At 48.7% G+C, this 20014-nt stretch overlaps 1 protein-coding gene across 3 annotated transcripts in view; it reads left to right on the plus strand.

The window, feature by feature from the left end:
* TNS2 (tensin 2) overlaps positions 1-20014 on the plus strand; it is a 175557-nt gene that overhangs the window by 130766 nt on the left and 24777 nt on the right. For all 3 annotated transcript variants that reach the window (XM_060252420.1, XM_060252421.1, XM_060252422.1), the window contains 7 exons: positions 218-278; positions 849-927; positions 3155-3284; positions 7125-7190; positions 9876-9992; positions 16762-18036; positions 19759-19900. In XM_060252420.1, coding sequence (XP_060108403.1) covers positions 218-278; positions 849-927; positions 3155-3284; positions 7125-7190; positions 9876-9992; positions 16762-18036; positions 19759-19900 — 1870 coding nt within the window. The remainder of the gene's footprint in view (positions 1-217; positions 279-848; positions 928-3154; positions 3285-7124; positions 7191-9875; positions 9993-16761; positions 18037-19758; positions 19901-20014) is intronic.

Genomic DNA, 20014 nt, shown 5'->3' on the forward strand with positions numbered 1-20014 from the left:
GTACAATCGTGCCAGATTTTTTTTCCTACCCCCATTCTCATAACAAATGGAATTTGGCCTTGCCAGTTCCAAAGCAGCCAACGGGAAGTCCTATTTCACACAACAGATAATTAACATCTGGAATTCACTCCTAGAAGGAGAAATATTGGCCAGATTTGAGGGGCAGGGGTGTCTTCGTTTTCTCCAAGCCCTTCTTCATCTGTTTTTCCTCTTCTAGGCTATCAGCCTTTCCTGAAGATCTATCAGTCCATGCAGCTGGTCTATACCTCGGGGATCTAGTGAGTACTGGTTGGTTGCCTCTTGGAGCAAAGATTGCCTATGGGTGGATTCTTCTGGGACAGGCCTGTAGCTACAAGGGGGCCTGTGGGGGCACAGTCCCAACTTCTGGGCAAGACCCTCTGACTCAGGGGCTCCAATCAGACCCTGGGGCTTCTGCCATGTCTCTGGGGACTGTCACTGCCCCTGCAAGCAATTTGGGCAGTGGAGAGGCTGCTTGCAGGGCCGGGGGCAGAAGCAATCCTGGCCTCCCGCTGGAGTTAAAGGGCTCACCGATCAGCTGTTCCATGGGCCCTTTAACTCACATGTGAAGCTGGGGGCTGCTTTTGCTGCCAGCCCCGCGTGCTATTTTAGTGGCAAGGAAGGGAGAGCGGTGGCAAGAGCGGCAGGGAGGGAGGGCAGGGGGGAATGAGTAGAGGGAAGGTCATGTGGGGGGCTGGGTGACATCAGTGCCTCCCAAAATGTAAATGCCCCTGACCTTCCAAATCCTGGCTATGGCCCTATTCTGGGTTGAAGAGCAATCTCCATGGGGCTTTAATCCCAGCTCCCCTTGCGTTTTTGTGTCTTAACAGCAGTCTGCTTGGCACCAGTGGGTCTCAGAAGCTCTGCATCACCTTGGAGCCGGCTTTGCTCCTGAAGGGGGATGTCATGGTGAGTTCAGGACTGGAGGTGGGAATTGGCTTGTGCCGCTGGGGCGCAGTGGATGAGTGATGGGGTGTTGCCCTGCTGTGGCTGCGTGGGTGACCCCACCCACTCCGCTGAACAAAGGCATGAAATTAAATGATCGTAAGGCATCATGTGTAGAATAGATTGTCTGGCAGCTGCAGGTACTGTGCAGTGGCGAGCGAGACTCGTTTTTAGGGATTGAGAGAGCTCTGAAAGAGCTGCGACCAGCCCAAGGTCACCCAGCTGGCTTCACGTGGAGGAGCGGGGAATCAAACCCAGTTCTCCAGATTAGCATCTGCTGCTTTTAACCGCTATACCCGACTGGCTTTGCAAAGGCATGTGAGCCTTCCTCCAGAGTAAGGAGCCTTCCTTCAACTTCCAGGGTACTACTTCTTACTCCTTCTCTTCTCAGTAATGCACACTTCCCGCGATGCAGCACAGTAGAGCTGTGCATTTTGCTTGTCCTCTTCTCATTTATTTTGGGACAAATATAATCAGGCCTCAGATTCAGTGGGAGCTCACAGGAGCACAGCTCCTGAACCTTTCTGAGAGCTCCACTTCCTCCCTCTGAGAGCTCCACCTCCTTGTCCATTGAATAGTATTGCAGCTGCATAACAATCCTTGGATGAGCTCCACCGCCTATTTTCCTACAGAACAACCCCTGAATATAATTTGCATTATTTCCATTGCTGTAATTTTCTCGGGAGGGAAGGCAGCACAGCATAGCCAAGGAAGGCTCTGCAGAGTCAGGCAATGGCCAACCACCTCTGCTTCTCACTTGCCTTGAAAGCCCCTTGCTGGGGTCGCCCTAAGTCAGCTGCAACCTGGGGGAGTTTTGGAGAGATGGATAAAGGCAGGAGGCCTGGTGCAGCCCGATCTCACCAGTTATCAGGAGCTAAGCAGGGTCACTACTTGGAGGGGAGACCACCAAGGAAGGCTCTGCAGAGGAAGGCAATGGCCAACCACCTCTGCTTCTCACTTGCCTTGAAAGCCCCTTGCTGGGGTCACCCTAAGTCAGCTGCAACCTGGTGGAGTTTTGGAGAGATGGATAAAGGCAGGAGGCCTGGTGCAGCCCAGTCTCACCAGTTATCAGGAGCTAAGCAGGGTCACTACTTGGAGGGGAGACCACCAAGGAAGGCTCTGCAGAGGAAGGCAATGGGAAACCACCTCTGCTTCTCACTTGCCTTGAAGGCCGCCTGCTGGGGTCACCCTGTGTCAGTTGTGACGTAGTGGCACTTTGGAGAGATGGATAAAGGCAGGAGGCCTGGTACAGCCCAATCTCACAAATTATCAGAAGCTAAGCAAGGTCAGTACTTGGATGGGAGACCACCAAGGAAGACTCTGCAGAGGCAGGTAATGGCTAGCCATCTCTGTTTCTCACTTGCTTTTGAAGGCCCCTTGCTGGAAGTCGCCATAAATTGGCTGTGACTTGATGACACTTGCATACATAATTTCATTTTGCAATTTAAAAGTGTGCCGCAGTTACTGGGGTAGCTTACTATGATGCTGCTATTCAACTTGTCAAGCGTATTGCAAACCCCATATTGCATTCTTCAGTTTTCGTTTCAAGATCATGTAAAATAATGGTGACTGGATCCCAAGAGAGCTCATAACCTAATATCTTTAATTTGCAGAACTACACTCCCTTTCCAGTGTTTTTGGTAATAAACCACCAGTTGTGCAACAAAACCCCTTTGAGCTCAGTGAAATCAGTTGGGGTTATTTTGGTGTGGTTTTGAGAGCCAGTTATTTTGGTGTGGTTTTGAGAGCCAGTTTGGTGCAGTGGTTAAGTGCATGGACTCTTATCTGGGAGAACTTGGTTTGATTCCCCACTCCTCCACTTGCAGCTGCAGGAATGGCCTTGGGTCAGCCATAGCTTTCACAGGAGTTATCCTTGAAAGGGCAGCTGCTGTAAGAGCTCTCTCAGTCCCACCTACCTCACAGGGTGTCTGTTGTGTGTGTGTGGGGGGGGGGCGGTAAAGGAGATTGTGACCACTCTGAGACTCTGATATTCAGAGTATAGGACGAGAAATATATCCAGTGTCTTCTTCTTCTGCTACTTCTTCTTCTTCTTCATTAGCAGATGCCCTCTACCCCATCCTTTGATCCTCCCTCTGCCTTTGTGTCCCCATGTTTGTAGTGGGGTGGTACAGAAAGTATGTGCTCCCAACATTGCCCAGTAGCCACTCTTGCCCCTGTTTCCCACCCCCAGGTTAAATGCTATCACAAGCAGCTCCAGGGAGCCGAGCGGGATGTCGTCTTCCAGGTCCAGTTCCACACCTGCACTATCCATAGTAACCAGCTGTGGTTCAGCAAAGATGAGCTGGATGAAGCCTGGAGAGGTATGGGGGAATGTTGAGACCTGATGCTACAGTCCTGGGGCTGCTGAGCCTCTTCACACATTATAGAATTCTCGTATTCGTTGGCCAACAACACAAAACCTTTGAACCAGTCTTTGGTCAGGCCAGAACCAATGGAGTGAAATTAAATCAAAAGAGTTTTTGGCTGAACAGTAAGTAGAACTTCTTGACTGAGCAGTTCCTCAGTAGAACAGGCTTCCTTGGGAGGTGGTGGGCATTCCTTCCTTGGAGGTTTTCGAACAGAGGCTAGATGGCCATCTAGTAGCCCCATGGTGCAGAGTGGTAAAGCTGCAGTACTGCAGTCTGAACTCTGCTCACCACCTGAGTTCGATCCCAACGGAAGCTGGTTCAGGTAGCTGGCTCCAGGTTGACTCAGTCTTCCATCCTTCCAAGGTCGCTAAAATGAGTACCCAGCTTGCTGGGGGGAAAGTGTAGATGACTGGGGAAAGCAATGGCAAACCACCCTGTAAAAAAGTCTGCCGTGAAAACGTTGTGAAAGCAACGTCACCCCAGAGTCGAAAATGACTGGTGTTTGCACAGGAGACTACCTTTACCTTTTAGATGGCCATCTGACAGCAGTGCTGATCTGTGAATTTAGACAGTGAGTGAGTGGGAGGGCAGGAAGGGTTGCATCAGTGCTTTGTTCTCCTGGCCCTTTCTTACATGTCCAGGGAAATGCTGATTGCTACTTTGGGGCCGGGGAGCAATTTTTCTCTAGGCCAATTTGGCCAGAGATCCTGGAGGCTTTTTGCCATCTTCTGGGCATGGAGCATGGGTCATTGGAGGGGAGGTATTTGTGAATCCCCTGCATATTGTAGGGGGTAGGATAGATGACCCTGGAGGTCCCTTCTAACTTCTATGATCCAGACACTCAAGGGGAGCTTTGTACCTAGAGATGCCAACTCCCAGGCGGTGGCTAGAGATCTCCCGCTATTACAACTGATCTCCAGGCAACAGTTAGCCTGATGAAAATGGCTGCTTTGGAAGGTGGAATCTGTGGCATTGTACCCCATTGAAGTCCCTCCACTCCCCTAACTCCACTTTCCTCAGGCTCCACCCCCCAAATCTCCCAACCAGGGCTGGTGCATGGGAGTCAGTGAGGTCAGCAGCCACTTAGGGCGCCACCTTGCCGCACAGGTGGGGGGCGGGCACCCCCTCCCCGTCTCTACTCCTGGTGAAGGAAGAAATATGCGGCTGCTGCCCGCAGCCCAGCCAGCTCCCTCTGAAGAGGGAATCGCCTCCACAGCGCCCACCGAACTCTGTGAGCGCTGGGGAGGGGACGCGCTGAGTGCCCAGAGTGATGGCGTCACCTCTGGGTGACATCATCATGCCTCTCCCCGTGTACAAAAAAACCCCCACAGGTTGGTGTGGGCACACGTTGGGGTTCTGCCTCGGGTGGCAGAAACCCAAGCTCCTGCTCCCAACCCAGTGCTGCAGCCCAATGAAACAAACCACTCTGTGAAAAATGCTATTACAAAATATAATTCATACAAGGAAAAGAGTGCATTTCAGCAACCTCATAATTTTATGTACCGCATGTGCATATTTATGCACATATATACACCATTGTGCAAATAGTCCAAAACATCATAAGTCCAGAAAAGAGCTCCAACGAACTGCTAGCAGAGTAAAGCCCATTTCGGACCGCCAGGTCCTTCCTCCAGGGAGTGTCTTGCAAAATGTGCAGTATATGTGCAGAAAATATTCACAATGTTCAGTGCTTTCACAAATTCATGCTTAATTGGAATACTGCTGCCTCCATCTGGTCAGCAAGTTAATTGCATCCCAGTGCTGGCAGCCCTATAACTGTATCTCCACAGACTCAGGTAGGCCCATTTCTTGTTGTTTTTGAGCACATGGGAAGAAGCCTTCCCTACCAGGCCACTTTCTTCACCATCAAGTGTCCCGTGAAGCTGCTGTTGGCTCCGTTTGCAAAACTGACTTGCAGTCAATGATTTCACAAACAGAGCCAAGCCCAACGTGTGCCCACTCCAACCTTTGGGGCTTTAATTTATTGCTGTATGACATTTCACAGGCAAAAACCTGTTTCCAGAGGTGGACTGTAAATGAGCTTCATAAATAAATGAATGAATAAAAGTTAGAGCTGTGAAAAAAGGTGATCTTTAAAGTGGTGCCACAAAACTCTTGAAATCTTTGCGGCAGCAGACCCAAGACTGCCAGTTTGGTGTAGTGGTTAAGTGTGTAGACTCTTATCTGGGAGAACCGGGTTTGATTCCCCACTCCTCCACTTGCACCTGCTAGCATAGCCTTGGGTCAGCCATAGCTCTGGCAGAGGTTGTCCTTGAAAGGGCAGCTGCTGTGAGAGCCCTCTCAGCCCCACCCACCTCACAGGGTGTCTGTTGTGGGGGAGGAAGGTAAAGGAGATTGTGAGCCGCTCTGAGACTCTTCGGAGTGGAGGGCGGGATATAAATCCAATATCTTCTTCTTCTTCTTCAAGACTGATCCATGGGTTCCATAAAATCCCCATGTTAAGTCCTTCCCAGGCTGAACCACTTAGGGTTGCATTTTTTATAATCCATTTTAAAAAAATGTATATAAATATGAGGAAGAGGTTTGACTAGAACATTTTCTCCCTTGAATACGCCATTCTTCCCATACAAGAGTTCCCCCCCCCCCACCAAGAACTATTCAAAAACGGAGTTCAGCCTAGTAATTTAAAAGCCTAGAGTTTGCTACTTTTCTGAAATCTTCCAGATGGTTGTATAAACATGAAGAGACAGGGAAGAGCAGCTTGAGAAATTACTTTTTCGTAGAGAGGCGTCTTCTTTCTGGAGTAGCTCTATGGAATGTTTTGGACCATATTAAGGTTACCAGCCCCCAGATGGGAGCGAGGGATCCCCTGATTTTGCGGGCTCCTGACTGCCATTGGCCAGTGTGGGAAGCCCCCTCAACAGCCATGACCCATCATGATGTCCCCGTGATCATGTCACATGGAAGTGATGTCATCACGCAGGGGATGTTGTGTGGCGATGCTCTGGTATTTGGGGCAAAATTATGGTAAGCAGTTTTGCCCAAAATACCAGTGTTGCCATGCCATGTCCCCAGCATGATGATGTCATGTCTGTGTGATGTCATCACATTGGGGACATAGTGCGCAGCAATGTTGCCCCACTCCCAGAAACCTCCCTCCCACCCCCTGCTGGTGCCAGCTAAGGACCTGGCAACTCTAGGCTGTGCTCACATCAGACATTTCATTAGAAGAAAACATCTTAACAGCACAGCCATTCTCCCACCTTTCCTCCTTTAACCTAATCCCCTCTCATTTGTAGCCATGACCCCTTTTTAAAAGAAACAGAACCAAAGTGATATTATAAGGCAGAGGTCCCCAACCTTTTTTGGGCCTGCAGGCGCCTTTAGAATTCTGACATAAGGCAGTGGGCACAATCACAAAATGGCTGCCATAGGAGGCGGAACCAGCTACAAAATGTGAGGGTAACTCTAATGGTACCTCTTCAACATTTCAAGATACCTTTTAATCTGCACAGTCAGTCAGAAGCCCTGCTGGATAAACAACCTGCCTAGCCCCATTCGCTTTTGAAAAGCACTTGGCAGGTGCCACAGCGAGCAAGCACAGGCACCTCACTATTATAAAGGGAAGTGCCACTGAGCATGAACAGAGTACCCTTCCCCTCATCATTTGAGCAGCTGCTGTCTAGCTTGGAATCAAGAAACAGGACTGAGCTGTCAGAATTGATCATTTCTTTCAAAGCATTTTTCAAAGCAAACTAAAGTATTTGGGTGAAAGTGACCAGTGAGGCAGGCAGTCCCAGCTCTCTTCACCTCTCTGTTTTCCCTCTGCAGATGAACGTTTCCCTTTCGAAGCGAGTGTCGAGTTTGTTTTCTCTTCCAGCCCAGAGAAACTGAAAGGTATATAAGTGGTGCAGGGGTGGCAAAGGATGCAATCTCATGTGTCCCACAGATGTCTCCTTGATTTCCGTTGATCTGGAGCAGGGGTGACATACACATTCCAGTCTGACACAGATTTCCTGCATTTCACTGTTGATTTTGGAAGGGGAGACAAAAGTAAATGTGCTGTGTATTGTGTTGCCTTCTTCCCTTCCCTTTTGACGTGGCCCCTGGGCAATGCCAAAATTGAAGTTTGACCGACTTACAGCAGCCTTCTTGCTAAATAAAGTCCCCTCAGCTGTGATTTTCAGCCCAACAGGATCTTCACAGATCACCTGCCCATTTGGGCCTACAAAAATCCTGGGTGGTTGACCAGCGCCTTTTACTTTTATCTTGTCCTTTATCCAGGCCTTGGATTCAGCAGGAGCTCACAGGAGCACAGCTCCTGAACCTTTCTGATGGTTCCTCCCCTCCTCCCCACCTTGTCCATTGAATAGTAGGTGCAGCTGCATAACAATCCCTGGATGAGCTCCACCACCTATTTTTCTACAAAGCGACCCCTGCCTTTATCACAGAAGCTCATAAGTGGTTTTTGCCTCCCTTATTTTACCCTCACAATAACTTCATGACGTGGATCAGAGAAGCTCTGTATTGCAGTGTTTAGAGTGACAGACCAGGATCTGGGAGATCTGTATTTGAATCCCCCACTGCGCTTTGAAGGCTTACCAGGTGATATTGGGCCGGTCACGCTCACTCGACCTAATTTACCTCAGAGGACTCTTGTGAGAATAAAAATGGGGAAGCGAGCCTGTGTATGTGAAGGATGGGTGTGGTTACCCAGGAAGCTGAGTGGAGATCTGAACTTGACTGACTGAATGCTTCAGTCTTTATCCCGTAATTGAACTGGTACACTGCACTGGGGAAATATTTTGGGCTCCATGAAGTGGAAAATTATGTGGGCCTTCCTCAGAGAAGAAGACTGATTCCTCCCTAGCAGTTCCTCCACCTCCTGGGTTCTGTTTTCCCCAGCTCAAGCGATCAATTCCCTACCTAGGGTTGCCAAGTCCAATTTAAGAAATATCTGGGGACTTTGGGGGTGGAGCTGGGAGACATTAGGGGTGGAGCCAAGATCAAGGCTGTGACAAGCATAATTGAACTCCAAAGGGAGTTCTGGACATCACATTTAAAGGGACCTTTTCAACGCCTTCCTTCCATAGGAAATAATGAAGGATAGGGGCACCTTCTTTTGGGGCTCATGGAATTGGACCCCCTGGTCCAATTGTTTTGAAACTTGGGGGATATTTTGGGGAGAGGTACTAGATGCTGTGCCAAAAATTTGGTGCCTCTACCTCAAAAAACAGCCCCCCCCCCGAGCCCCAGATAGCCATGGATCAATTCTCCATGATTTTCTATGGGAATAAATCTCCATAGGGAATAATAGAGTTCCCAGCAGACATTTCCCTCCCCTCCTCCCGCTTTCTGATGACCCTGAAGCGGGGGGAGGGCCTCCAAACCGAGGGATCCCCTGCCCCCACCTGGGGATTGGCAACCCTATCCCCACCAGTTTCTGTGAGGGCACATTTTGATCCACGGCTCGCTCCAATTTCCCTGGCAGCTCCCTGCTCTTCTTTTTTTGGAGATCCAGAAGCTGTGAGGGAAATTGGAGGAAGTGGTGGATCAAAATGCATCTGATCAGCAACTGCTAAGTAATTGATCACTTGAGCCAGGGAAAGCAGAAGCTGGGGGCAGAGCAACTGCTAGTGAGGAATCAGTCAAAGTGTCACTTTTTTAGTCCTATAGATGTCCAAGAGTAATCCATCTCCTTGTCCTAAAGCCCAGTAGACCTTTGCAAGCAACCCAGAAGAGGAAATGAGAAGGCATTTGCTAACATGCTATCTAGGCTTTCCATTTCATACTGTGGTCAGAACCAGGTTTGAGGAGGGGGAGGAGAGAGAATGGGAGAAGGTAGAACCAGAAAATGAGACCCCCCCACCAAGAATAAAGGCAAACTTTGAGGTTTATTCCTGCATAATGAAGATTATAAAAGGCCCCTTTCATTTTATGAAAATTGCTCTCAGGGGCAACAGGATTTTATTCCTCATAATTTGAGATATGGCTTTACCACAGAGTTTCCAGCACTTCCTAGAGCAGGGGTCCTCAACCTACGGCCCACGGGCCAGATGCGGCCCGCTGAGGACGTTTATGCGGCCCGCCGGGTTATGGCAAAATCAGACCGGAAGTGACGTTCGACCTAAACTTGCGTTAGCAATGCACACTTCCGGTACTGGGCTGAGGCGGCGGAGACAGAGTGTGAGGTGATACCGAGGTGAGGTGAGTTCCCAGGAGAGGGTGTGTGGTGTGGGGAAGGGAGAGAGATGCAGAAGACGGAGAACTGACGGCCCGCGGCCTTGTACAGTAACAGCAGTCCGGCCCTCCAACAGTCTGAGGGATAGTGAACTGGCCCCCTATTTAAAAAGTTTGAGGACCCCTGTCCTAGAGCTACCCCAGAAGTGGCAATGTGTAGCTCAATTTTATGCTATTTCTAGAGCTATACTTTGTCACTTTCACTAAGAACTTAAGGCACTGCTGTTTTGTTTTGCTTCTCCCACTGCTGCTTCAAGCAGGACCCGGGGGTGTGGAATTCCCCACCCCTCCCAGGGGCTTAGCAGTTCCATGTCCTCTTGCATTTCCTATCTCTTACCGTAGGTCGGGAGACATATAGAAACAATGCTGCGACTACAGTGGACTACAACATCTCTGACCCTGTCGTGCGATGGGACTCCTATGAGCACTTCAACTTGCACCACGAAGACAGCCTGGAAGGTACACAAGGGCCCTGTTCACACAGCGTGTTGAGTCCGTGTTAAACTGACCCGGTTCTGCGCTGAATATCTTTGTTCCAGATATTATCGATCAGATTGCCATACTGCAATTCAAATCACTCTGCGGTGAAACCGTCTTCTGTCGTCTGCACAACGGCACCATGCAGCTCTTTTTTTCCTTCCACTATTATGCGCATGTGCACATTATGTACATATGTGCATGCACATAGGTTAAAACATTATGTGGTTATGTGCATATCGCTAAGTAGTAAAAAAAATGGCGTCCGTAAACCGGATGTCTGAGGCTCCTTTTGCTCTGGGACAGTCTTCAGACATCTGGAAGTTAGTTAATATCACAGCAGAACTATCCAGACGGAGAAAACGACGAGGTGAAACTGAAGAACACAAAAAATACCGCAAAGAAGCAGGTAACAAAATAATCCAGTTCCAAGAAGGATTGGGGGGGGGGGCTAACACAAGTTGATACCAGGAGGCAGATGTTGCTGTCTGATCAACCACTTTAAATCTGGAAGGAAACAGCAGCAACCTCTGATTATACTGTGCATCTGAACAGGGTCAAGGCTTGCCTAAAATGAGGCATTTCGAAAAGCGGATATATCAGCAAACCAGGATTACCACATTCTAGGGGGCTGTGTGTAGTCCAGGTGGGGATAGAATTTGTTTGGGATCCAGAACTGAACATCCTGAAAATCTTCAGATCAGAGAAAATGTCACAAATCCAGGTAACCATATGGAAGTATACTGTGTGTGAAGTAAACTGGATTTGTGAAGTTTTCTCTGATTTGAAGCAGCTTGAATAAAGCAGCAGCGAAACAGGACTTGCATACCGGTTCTGCCTGTTGTTGTGACTTGCACTTTAAAAGGATTTGAAATTGCAACACCTTTAAATCCATCATGGGGAGCGGAGGGAATCCTATTTGAAGACTGTGGACTGTGTTCAGCTACAAATAGCATTATTTGAGGGAACAGATTGTTCTCCGGTGCTAACATATCTGTGGGTGTTGGTATATGCAAAAAAGGAGACATTTTTGAAATTTCATAACTGTGTTGAACTTTATTATAAATGCCACTTCAGTAGATACGAAGGTATCTGAGGCTTTGTTAGCATGGAGCATTGCAGCTTATTTTCAACTCTTCCTGTCCATGTGACTTATTGGGTTATCACCATCTGAAGGTGGCAACCCAAAAGCTGCCACTGAATGTCTGGTTCAAAGTCTTTGTTTTCTGGGCCAATGAGCACAAGACTTTTACAATGCATGAAGGGACTCAACTAGGGTTGTCAGTGTGACTTACCTGTCCAGTAGAGGTCTCCCAACACCCTTCAGGGAGACCAGAAGTGATGTTGGGCATTTTTGGGCCTACTTCCAGTTTCAGACCTACTTCCAATCAGAGGGTGACATTCTGGTTTGTGGGCAAAACTCTGTGGTGAATTCAGCTTCAAATCATAGAGTTTTGCCTAAAAACCACAGTGTCACCCTAACCAGAAGTAGGACCGAAGTAGGTTTGCCAAGTCCCCTGCGTCCTCCGGCAATTTGGGAGGGGAAAACTCTGTGGTGTGCCATAGTTTTTCCTCCCAAATTGCTAGAGTGTCCGGAAAACCCATAGAGTTTTCCCAGAAATGCCTAGAGCGGCAAGTGCACCATGTCGCCTGCATGATGACGTCACCCACAAGTGGGAGGTTGGTTGGGAACCCCCAGAGTGGGAAAAACCCCACCCGGCCTGGGGGCTTGGCAACCCTACACCGAAGTAAGACAACCCTCTTCCGGCTGGCCTATGACTAGCTGGTACAAGAAACTGAGCGTAGTTATACTGGATGTCTGCTGCCCCCAATGTTTTAAATGTTTTAAATATTTTAAATGGTTCAATGTTTAAATTTAATGCTCTATGTTTAACGCCTATTTATGTCAGATTCCTGTGTTGTAAGCCGCCCTGAGCCACTTGTTGGGAAGGGCGGGATAGAAGTCATAAAATAAATAAATAAATAAATAAGTAGGCCCGGAACTGGAAGTAGGCCCAAAAAGGTCAGTTGGGGGCAGGATTTCCCCCTGACTGCAAAAGCAAGTGTTTCCCAGCTCCCACCAGGGGGCTGGCAACCCTAGGCTCATCTGGAGGTTGGCAACTCTAACTCTGGCCCTTATGTGTGTAACAAATAAGGTTGCCAATCCCCAGGTGGAGGCAGGGGATCCCCCGGTTTGGAGACCCTCCCCCCGCTTCAGGGTCGTCAGAAAGCAGGGGGAGGGGAGGGAAATGTCTGCTGGGAACTCTATTATTCCCTATGGAGATTTATTCCCAAAGAAAATCATGGAGAATTGATCTGCGGGTATCTGGGGCTCTAGGGGGGCTGTTTTTTGGAGTAGAGGCACCAAATTTTCAGTATAGCATCTAGTGCCTCTCCCCAAAATACCCCCCAAGTTTCAGAAAGATTGGACCAGGGGGTTCAATTCTATGAGCCCCAAAAGAAGGTGCTCCTATCCTTCATTATTTCCTATGGAAGGAAGGAATTGAAAAGGTGTGCCGTCCCTTTAAATGTGATGGCCAGAACTCCCTTTGGAGTTCAATTATGCTTGTCACAGCCTTGATCTTGGCTCCACCCCTGATGTCTCCTGGCTCCACCCCAAAGTCTCCTGACTCCACCCCCAAAGTCCCCAGATATTTCTTGAATTGGACTTGGCAACCCTAGTAACAAAACAGCTTAAAATCCCAGGCATGAAATCAATAATTGAGCAGGCCACATTTAAAAAAAAAAACAGGTTTAAAAAAACAACAGTCCAGCAGATCTTTCCAGAAGTAGGAATGAAAGTGATGTATGGAAATGTTTTCAGCTGGCACCAAAAATGCAAAACACTTGGCAACTCAGCAGAAGAAGGCTGACTGGAGAGCATTGCACAATTGTTTATATGAGGGCAGAGCCTAAATGCCATCTCCTTTGTGTTGATTTTAATGAAGTTTGGTATTCTGAAGATATCCCCCCCACACACACACAAACTGCCCAGCCTGGATGGGAATGCGGCCCCCCACAAGCACACAGGTCTGGCCACAGCAGCTCCTGGGAGCCATCATTCCCAACAGCTGGCTTCTGCTGGGTCTCTCCTGATTACAGTTTCCTCCTAACGTCCACCTAAAGTAAACTCGTTAACATCTACAATAAATAAAATACCAGAGGGAGTAGTCAAACGGCGGTTTTAATAGTTTGCGGCACATCCACCACGTCAAGACGCCAGGAAAACGATAGCAGGGCGGGAGAAAGCCAAATCATCCTTTCCCAGCAAGAGCAGATGTTGAGAGAAGGGGGAAGATGGTGCTTTTTTGGACCTCAATTTTGTGCTATAAATATTTGAGATGAGGAGAGAGGGGTTCTGGATGACAGGAAGGAAATGGCCTCTTGGAAGGAAATGCCAGCTGGCCTCAGCCAAAGGTGATCGACCATCGCCCTCTGCTGGGTGAAGCCTGAATAGATTCTCAGCCTGGTCATTAAACCTGGGACCAAACTGATAGATCCAGGTGGGCATCCATGTAGGTCTGAAGCAATAGAACAAAGTTGGAGTACAACAGCACCTTTAAGCAGTGCCGGCGCATGGGAGTCGGCGAAGTAGGTGGCTGCCTAGGGCGCCACTATGCCACGGGGTGGGCGCCCCCTCCTCGCACACACCGACCTGAACCTAGCTCAGCTGTCCCTTACTGGGTAGCGGCAGGAGTGACTTTTGGCTGCTCTTGGGGAGGGAGGCGGCCTCTGGAGCCCCGGCCTCTGCCCCTCCCAAATGCATCTCAACTTTTCACACACAAGAACATAGAAGGGGGTGCCGGTGCAGTGTGTGGCACCAGAAACCTTAGTGCTGGGCCTGCTTTTAAGACCAACAAAATTTATTCACAATGTAAGTTTTCGTGTGCTGGAAGCACACTTCATCAGACAATAGTATGGGATGGAATTAGCAGTCCTACATATGGAGAGAATGTGCAGTGAACTAGTATGCAAAATAGTGGAAATGTTTTTAGCAGATTAAAAGAATCACAAGTTAAGGTCTGGTGATTGTTAGTTTGTGTTGACTGGGCAAAAAAAAACACCCTGTTGTAATGTTCCATTGGTCTTGTCTAAAGCATGGGTTAAAATAATAACACTATCCTGTAGAATGAAGCTGGAGTCTAGTTTGTTCAAATACTAACACAAAAATACATTAGAATACCGTGGATATATAGCTCCAAGTATGAGTTAAATTAAGAACTCCGAGGCGCAGAGTGGTAAAGCTGCAGTATTGCAGTCCTAAGCTCTGCTCATGACCTGAGTTCGATCCCTGTGGAAGCTGGATTCAGGTAGCCAGCTCGAGGTCGGTAAAATGAGTCCCCAGCTTGCTGGGGGAAAGCGTAGATGACTGGGGAAGGCAATGGCAAACCACCCCGTAAAAAGTCTGCCATGAAAACGTTGTGAAAGCAATATCACCCCAGAGTTGGAAACAACTGGTGCTTGCACAGGGGTTTACCTTTATGAGTTAAATGAACAACATCTTTTTCTAAGGCTAGTTCTGACCAAACTGCAGCTGATGCTGGAGTTCCAAGACTGGAACTCTGGATGCTTTGTTGGGCCCTGAAAAAGCAGTTGTTGGGAACAATAGGAACTAGCAGGGCTTTTCTTGTAGCAGGAGCTCCTTTGCATATTAGGCCACATACCCCTGATGTAGCCAATCCTCTTGGAGCTTACAATAGGCCCTGTACCAAGAGCCCTGTAAGCTCTTGGAGGATTGGCTACAATCAGGGGCGTGTGGCCTAATATGCAAAGGAGTTCCTGCTACAAAAACAGTCCTGGGAACTAGGACTGCGGCACTAGGGAGGGGAGGATGAACTCTTCCCCCCCCTCCCCCGCTGCACTGGGGTGAATCACACCTAGGTTTGCTAACTCCAGACTAGGAAATTCCTTGAAATGTAGTGGTGGAGCCTGGAGAGGGCAGGATTTGGGGAGGTGACAGACCTCCGTGGGTATAATGTCATGAAGTCTACCCTCCAAAGCAGCCATATTCTCCATGGGGACTGATCTCTGTAGCCTGGAGATGAGGTATAATTCTAGTGGATCTCCAGGCATCACTCAGAGGTTGTATACAAAAGAACCCCACTGTGCAGTCGCATACAGATTACAGCAGGGGTGGCCAACGGTAGCTCTCCAGATGTTTTTTGCCTACAACTCCTATTAGCCTCAGCCATTGGCCATGCTGGCTGGAGCTGGTGAGAGTTGTAGGCCAAAAAAACATCTGGAGAGCTACCGTTGGCCACCCCTGGATTACAGCATTAATACATCCCTGTGTAACAGCCAACCGATAATGTAGAAAATTTCATAAACGCTCGTGCATGCTGTATAAGGCTTCTAGCACTGCTACACAAATCGGCAGTCATGAACTCAGTCGAGGGAATAGGAAAAGGCACCTGATGTTCCTCGTTTTGGTTGAACCCTTTGTCACATGCCAAAGAAGTCTAAAAACTCCAGACTGGCACACAAGTTGGCAAAGAAGCCATGTTGGATCAGGCCAGTGGCCCATCCTGTCCAATGCTCAGTCACATAGTGGCAAAAAACAACAACAAAGTGCCATCAGGAGGTCCATCAGTGGGGCCAGGACACTAGAAGCCCTCCCACTGTGCCCCCCAAGCACTAAGAATACAGAGCATCACTTGCCCCAGACAGAGAGTTCCAACAATACCCTGTGGCTAACAGCCACTGATGGACCCCTGCTCCATATGCTTATCCAATCCCTTCTTGAAGCTGGCTATGCTTGTAGCCGCTGCCACCTCCCCTGGCAGTGAATTCCATGAGTTAATCACCCTTTGGGTGAAGAAGTACAAACTTTGCTAGCACATTTAGCACCATTAATAATTCCCCATAGGGCACAGTCCATCAACATTCAAACCTCTGGTGTTCCGATACATATGTGATTGTGGTTGAGCTGAGTTACAACATTTAGAAGCTTTGAACTGCAGGCGAGACTGTTTCATTAAATGTAGTTGATTTTCTTTAATTATATTGCTGGATAACATGGGTTATTGTGGATAGAAATGATTATTGGATTTGATATAAAAATGTAATAAATTGCCATGTATTTGATTATATCATATTCAATTAATTAAAATGGTATAATTTAATTCTTATTGTTGCAAGCCTCTGTACACAGTGGGTTTCTTTTGAACACAGTTTTTACACTTACCAATTTCCCACTCACCTTACGCCGCTCTCACATTCGTCTTCTCAGCGCTGCTTTCTTCCGATTTCCCACTATCTTCCCTGGGGCTGCAGCAAGGATCGGCGTTTTCGCACAGCAAACAGAAACTGGTTTTTAGCGGTTTCTGTTTGCGGCCCGAAAATTACGATCCTTGCTGCAGCCCCAGGACAAATAGTGGGAAATTGGAAGAAAGCTGCACTGAGAAGACGAACGTGAGAGCTGCATAAGGTAAGTGGGAAATCGGTCACTGTGTTTCCCATCTTTTCTATTGCATCACTCAGAGGTTGGCAGCTTAACCTTGCCCTGTCCTACCACTCCACTAAGCTACATTTGAAGCCTTCCTCCCATCTAAGGAATGGCTCTGGGAATCTTTGCACTGATGCATGCACTAACAGAACCAGACCCTTTGGTGTAGGAGAGCAGGTGCAAGCCTTTGTGGGTGTTAGCTGCACATTGGTGAGACTCCAGGCCACGCAGACAGGGAGGCTTGCCAGTTTCATGTATTGCTTTGCCTCTTCCATCTCTGATTGTTGTCCTGCTTCTTCTCTACAGATGTCTCTCACACCCGGGGCCCGCTCGACGGCAGCCTCTACGCCAGGATCAAGAAGAAATGTGACCTCAGCGGTGTCTCTTCTAGCAACAGCAGCCCCAGCAGCCCAGAGTCCCCCCCACAGCAGGGTGGGCGCCTCCTTTCCATCAGCAGTGACTCAGGGCATTCCTCCATGCTGACCGAAAAAGCAGACGACAATACGCCGCCCTCCAGGCTCCAGCCCACGCTCGCAGAGAAGGAAGAACTGGACAGGCTGCTGGGTGGATTCGGCGTCCAGCCTCCGCCCCAGCCACTGAGCGAGGGAAACAGTCCTCGTGACCTTCCCTCCTCCACTGCTGCTCCTAAGGAGAGAGAGACGGCCATTTTGGAAGACGAACTGTCAGATGTGGGTCCTCCTGGACCTCACTTTTCCTACCAAACTCAGCGCCCAGGCCTGGCCCGCCACTGTTCCTGTCGCCTTGGTTACCATTCCCACAGTCCTGAGAGGGCGCACACTATGACCTATTACAGGTCAGATGGCACTTTGGAGCGGAGACAACCAATCTACAATGGCGGGCACTCTCATGTGCACCCTGAGGGGTATGAAGAGAAACAGAGGGTGTACCGCTCGCTGTCTGAAGGTATACAACCCCACTCTTACCCCTTCACCCATGAATCGCTGCCCTCTCACAGTCCTAGCCGACGGGAGCCTGAGGAGCTCGTCATCGTGGAGGACCCTCCCACTTTCATATGCCCTTGCCAGGATTGCCAAGAGGCTGCTCGTGAGGAGGCGAGGGTGCCCACCGCTTCCTTCTACGGTCTGCGTCTAGACCGAGAACCGGATCTGTGGGGGGTGGAGAACACAAGGCCGTCCCTCCTGCATCATCCCCTCCACCGGGGTGGCCAACCCGTGCCGCTCCTTATGCCAGCTACCTATGGGCACCACCACTTGTCCCATGGGCATCACCAAGCATTTAACTTTGAGCCCAAGATGGTGGCGCCGCACCTCAGCCACGGCTACCCCACCCATCAGAGGGCAAAGGTCGTGGAAGAGAACGCAGAACTGTTTCCCTATCACCGCTATGGTCCAGCTTATCCTTCAGTCGCATCGTACGCCTATGGCCGAGCTCCAGCCAAGACCTGCATTTCCCCTTATGCCTCAGGATACTCAGGGTCTCCCCACTCTGGCTCCATTTCACCAACCAACCCACTGTATCCAACCACCAGGAAGCATGGGTATGAGCTCCCGGACAGCAGTGAAGGGTACCTACTACCAGGGGCCCCTGAAAGGACACGTGGTAAGTGACCGGCACGAGTTGTGTGTGTTAGGAACTCATATGCATATTAGGTCACACCCCCTGGTGGCATCATTGGTTCACGCAGGGCTTTTTCAAGAAAAAGCCCAGCAGGGACTCATTTGCATATTAGGACACCCCCCCTGATGCCAATGCAGTCAGAACTGTGTTCCTGTGCATTCCTGCTCAAAAAAAGCCCTGGGTTTCCAAATTGAGAGGAGGAGGTTGTCCAGGCAGGGGAAAGGAATAAATCCCCAAAGGTTCCTTTTCCTAGTGGTTTTCTGCTCAACAGTCAAGGGTCCTGAATTATAACACCTGAAAAGATCCATAAACACAACTCTGTGTTCGGGGTCTATGGAATATAGGTGTGAAAGGCTTGGAAGTATATGGAGAAAAAAATCCTGGAGAAACTTCAGGCTTCCAGAAGGACAGAGCCCTTGGGTTTTGCTCATGGGTTCAGTCCCTGCAAAAGCAAAAATGGAGGGCAGGAAGAAACATGACACTTTAACCATTGAGACTGAGGAATTCCTAGAGTGTTGTGAAATCACTTCTGGGTGCTCAAGTCCCAGTTCTCCAGAGATAACAGCAGGTGGGCTGAATCCAAATACAACATGTTTAAAAATCAAGTAATGTTTAATCCAGGTACGAGCTTTCACATGCAGTCACGCACCAAAGCTCATAACTTGAAGAAACTTTTGTTGGTCTTAAAGGTGCCACCGGTCTCAAAATTTGTTCTACTGCTTCAGACACAGCTGCCCAGGTAGGTCTATGTTTAAAAATTGTAATGTTGTTAAGACCACTGTCATCTGGTGATGGGAATTACATTTCTTTGCCTGAAACCCTGGAGAGCTACTGTCAATCAGGGGATAGAACTACTAGACGGACATGCCGTCTGACTGACTGTAAGGCAGATCAAAGTGGGCAGCCGTGTTGGTCTGAAGCAGTAGAACAAAGTAGGAGTCAAGTGGCACCTTTAAGACCAACAGAGGTTTATTCAGCTTTCGTGTGTGCATGCGCACTTCTTCAGACGAGGAATCAGGTACAGTGAGCAGAGCTACGTATAGCTGGTAGGCAGTGGTTTAGAATGCAAAATGGTACAAATTTAAGATCCAATGACAGAATAGTAAAATTAACAAATGGAGCAAACCTTTGATCTGGGTAGCATGGGCGTGAGAAACCAATAAAGCAGTAACATGTCAAAATGTGAGAATCTCTGCTGATCACTCTATTGTTTATAAGTCTGGGCCAAAATGAGGGCATTTCTTTCCCAGTTTTTCCCATCCAACGAATTTACCTTTTAACGTAACTATAGTTTCCCATTAGAAAAAAAATACATTACAATATAGTGGAAGATGGGTTTAGTATATGGAATGAGATAAACAGCCAATATCCCTCATCTGAGTATGTCAATACAGCTAAAAGAGAAATACATTGGATAGTGATGTATGTAGTGATATATGTAGCTTTGCTGTACCTGATTCCTCCTCTGAAGAAGTGCGCATGCACACACGGAAGCTTACATTCTGAATAAAACCTTGTTGGTCTTAAAGGTGCTACTGGACTCCTACTTTGTTTCACTTTAAAGCAGTTCCCTATCTTCCTATCTGTCATCTGAAATCAAGGACCCTGTCCTGGCTTCCAAGCAGCATGAATGTGAATGTGTTGGCACAACTTGGCTATGTCCTGGTTGACCATGCAGCTTTCCTCTTCACTTGCTTTCCACAGAGCTGCAAGAATGCAGAGAGAGCATCCCCTGGCAAGAGGCTCCCGGTCCCCTTCCGCAGCATCTGCAGGAGGGACGAGCTGCCTGCTCAGAGGTGTCCGGCCCTCCCGTGCACAGCAGCAGCCCAGTATTCGCCAACACGAGGTGAGTATGCTGCGGAAGAAGGGGCTTTGCACTTCCTTTGAAGCTTAGTGGGTCTTCTCAAGTGAGGAAAAAAGCAGGCATGTGTGCACATTGCTGTGGTTGCCAACCCCCAGG

This window comes from Heteronotia binoei, chromosome 13 (genome assembly GCF_032191835.1).
Source record: "Heteronotia binoei isolate CCM8104 ecotype False Entrance Well chromosome 13, APGP_CSIRO_Hbin_v1, whole genome shotgun sequence".
NCBI lineage: Eukaryota > Metazoa > Chordata > Lepidosauria > Squamata > Gekkonidae > Heteronotia > Heteronotia binoei.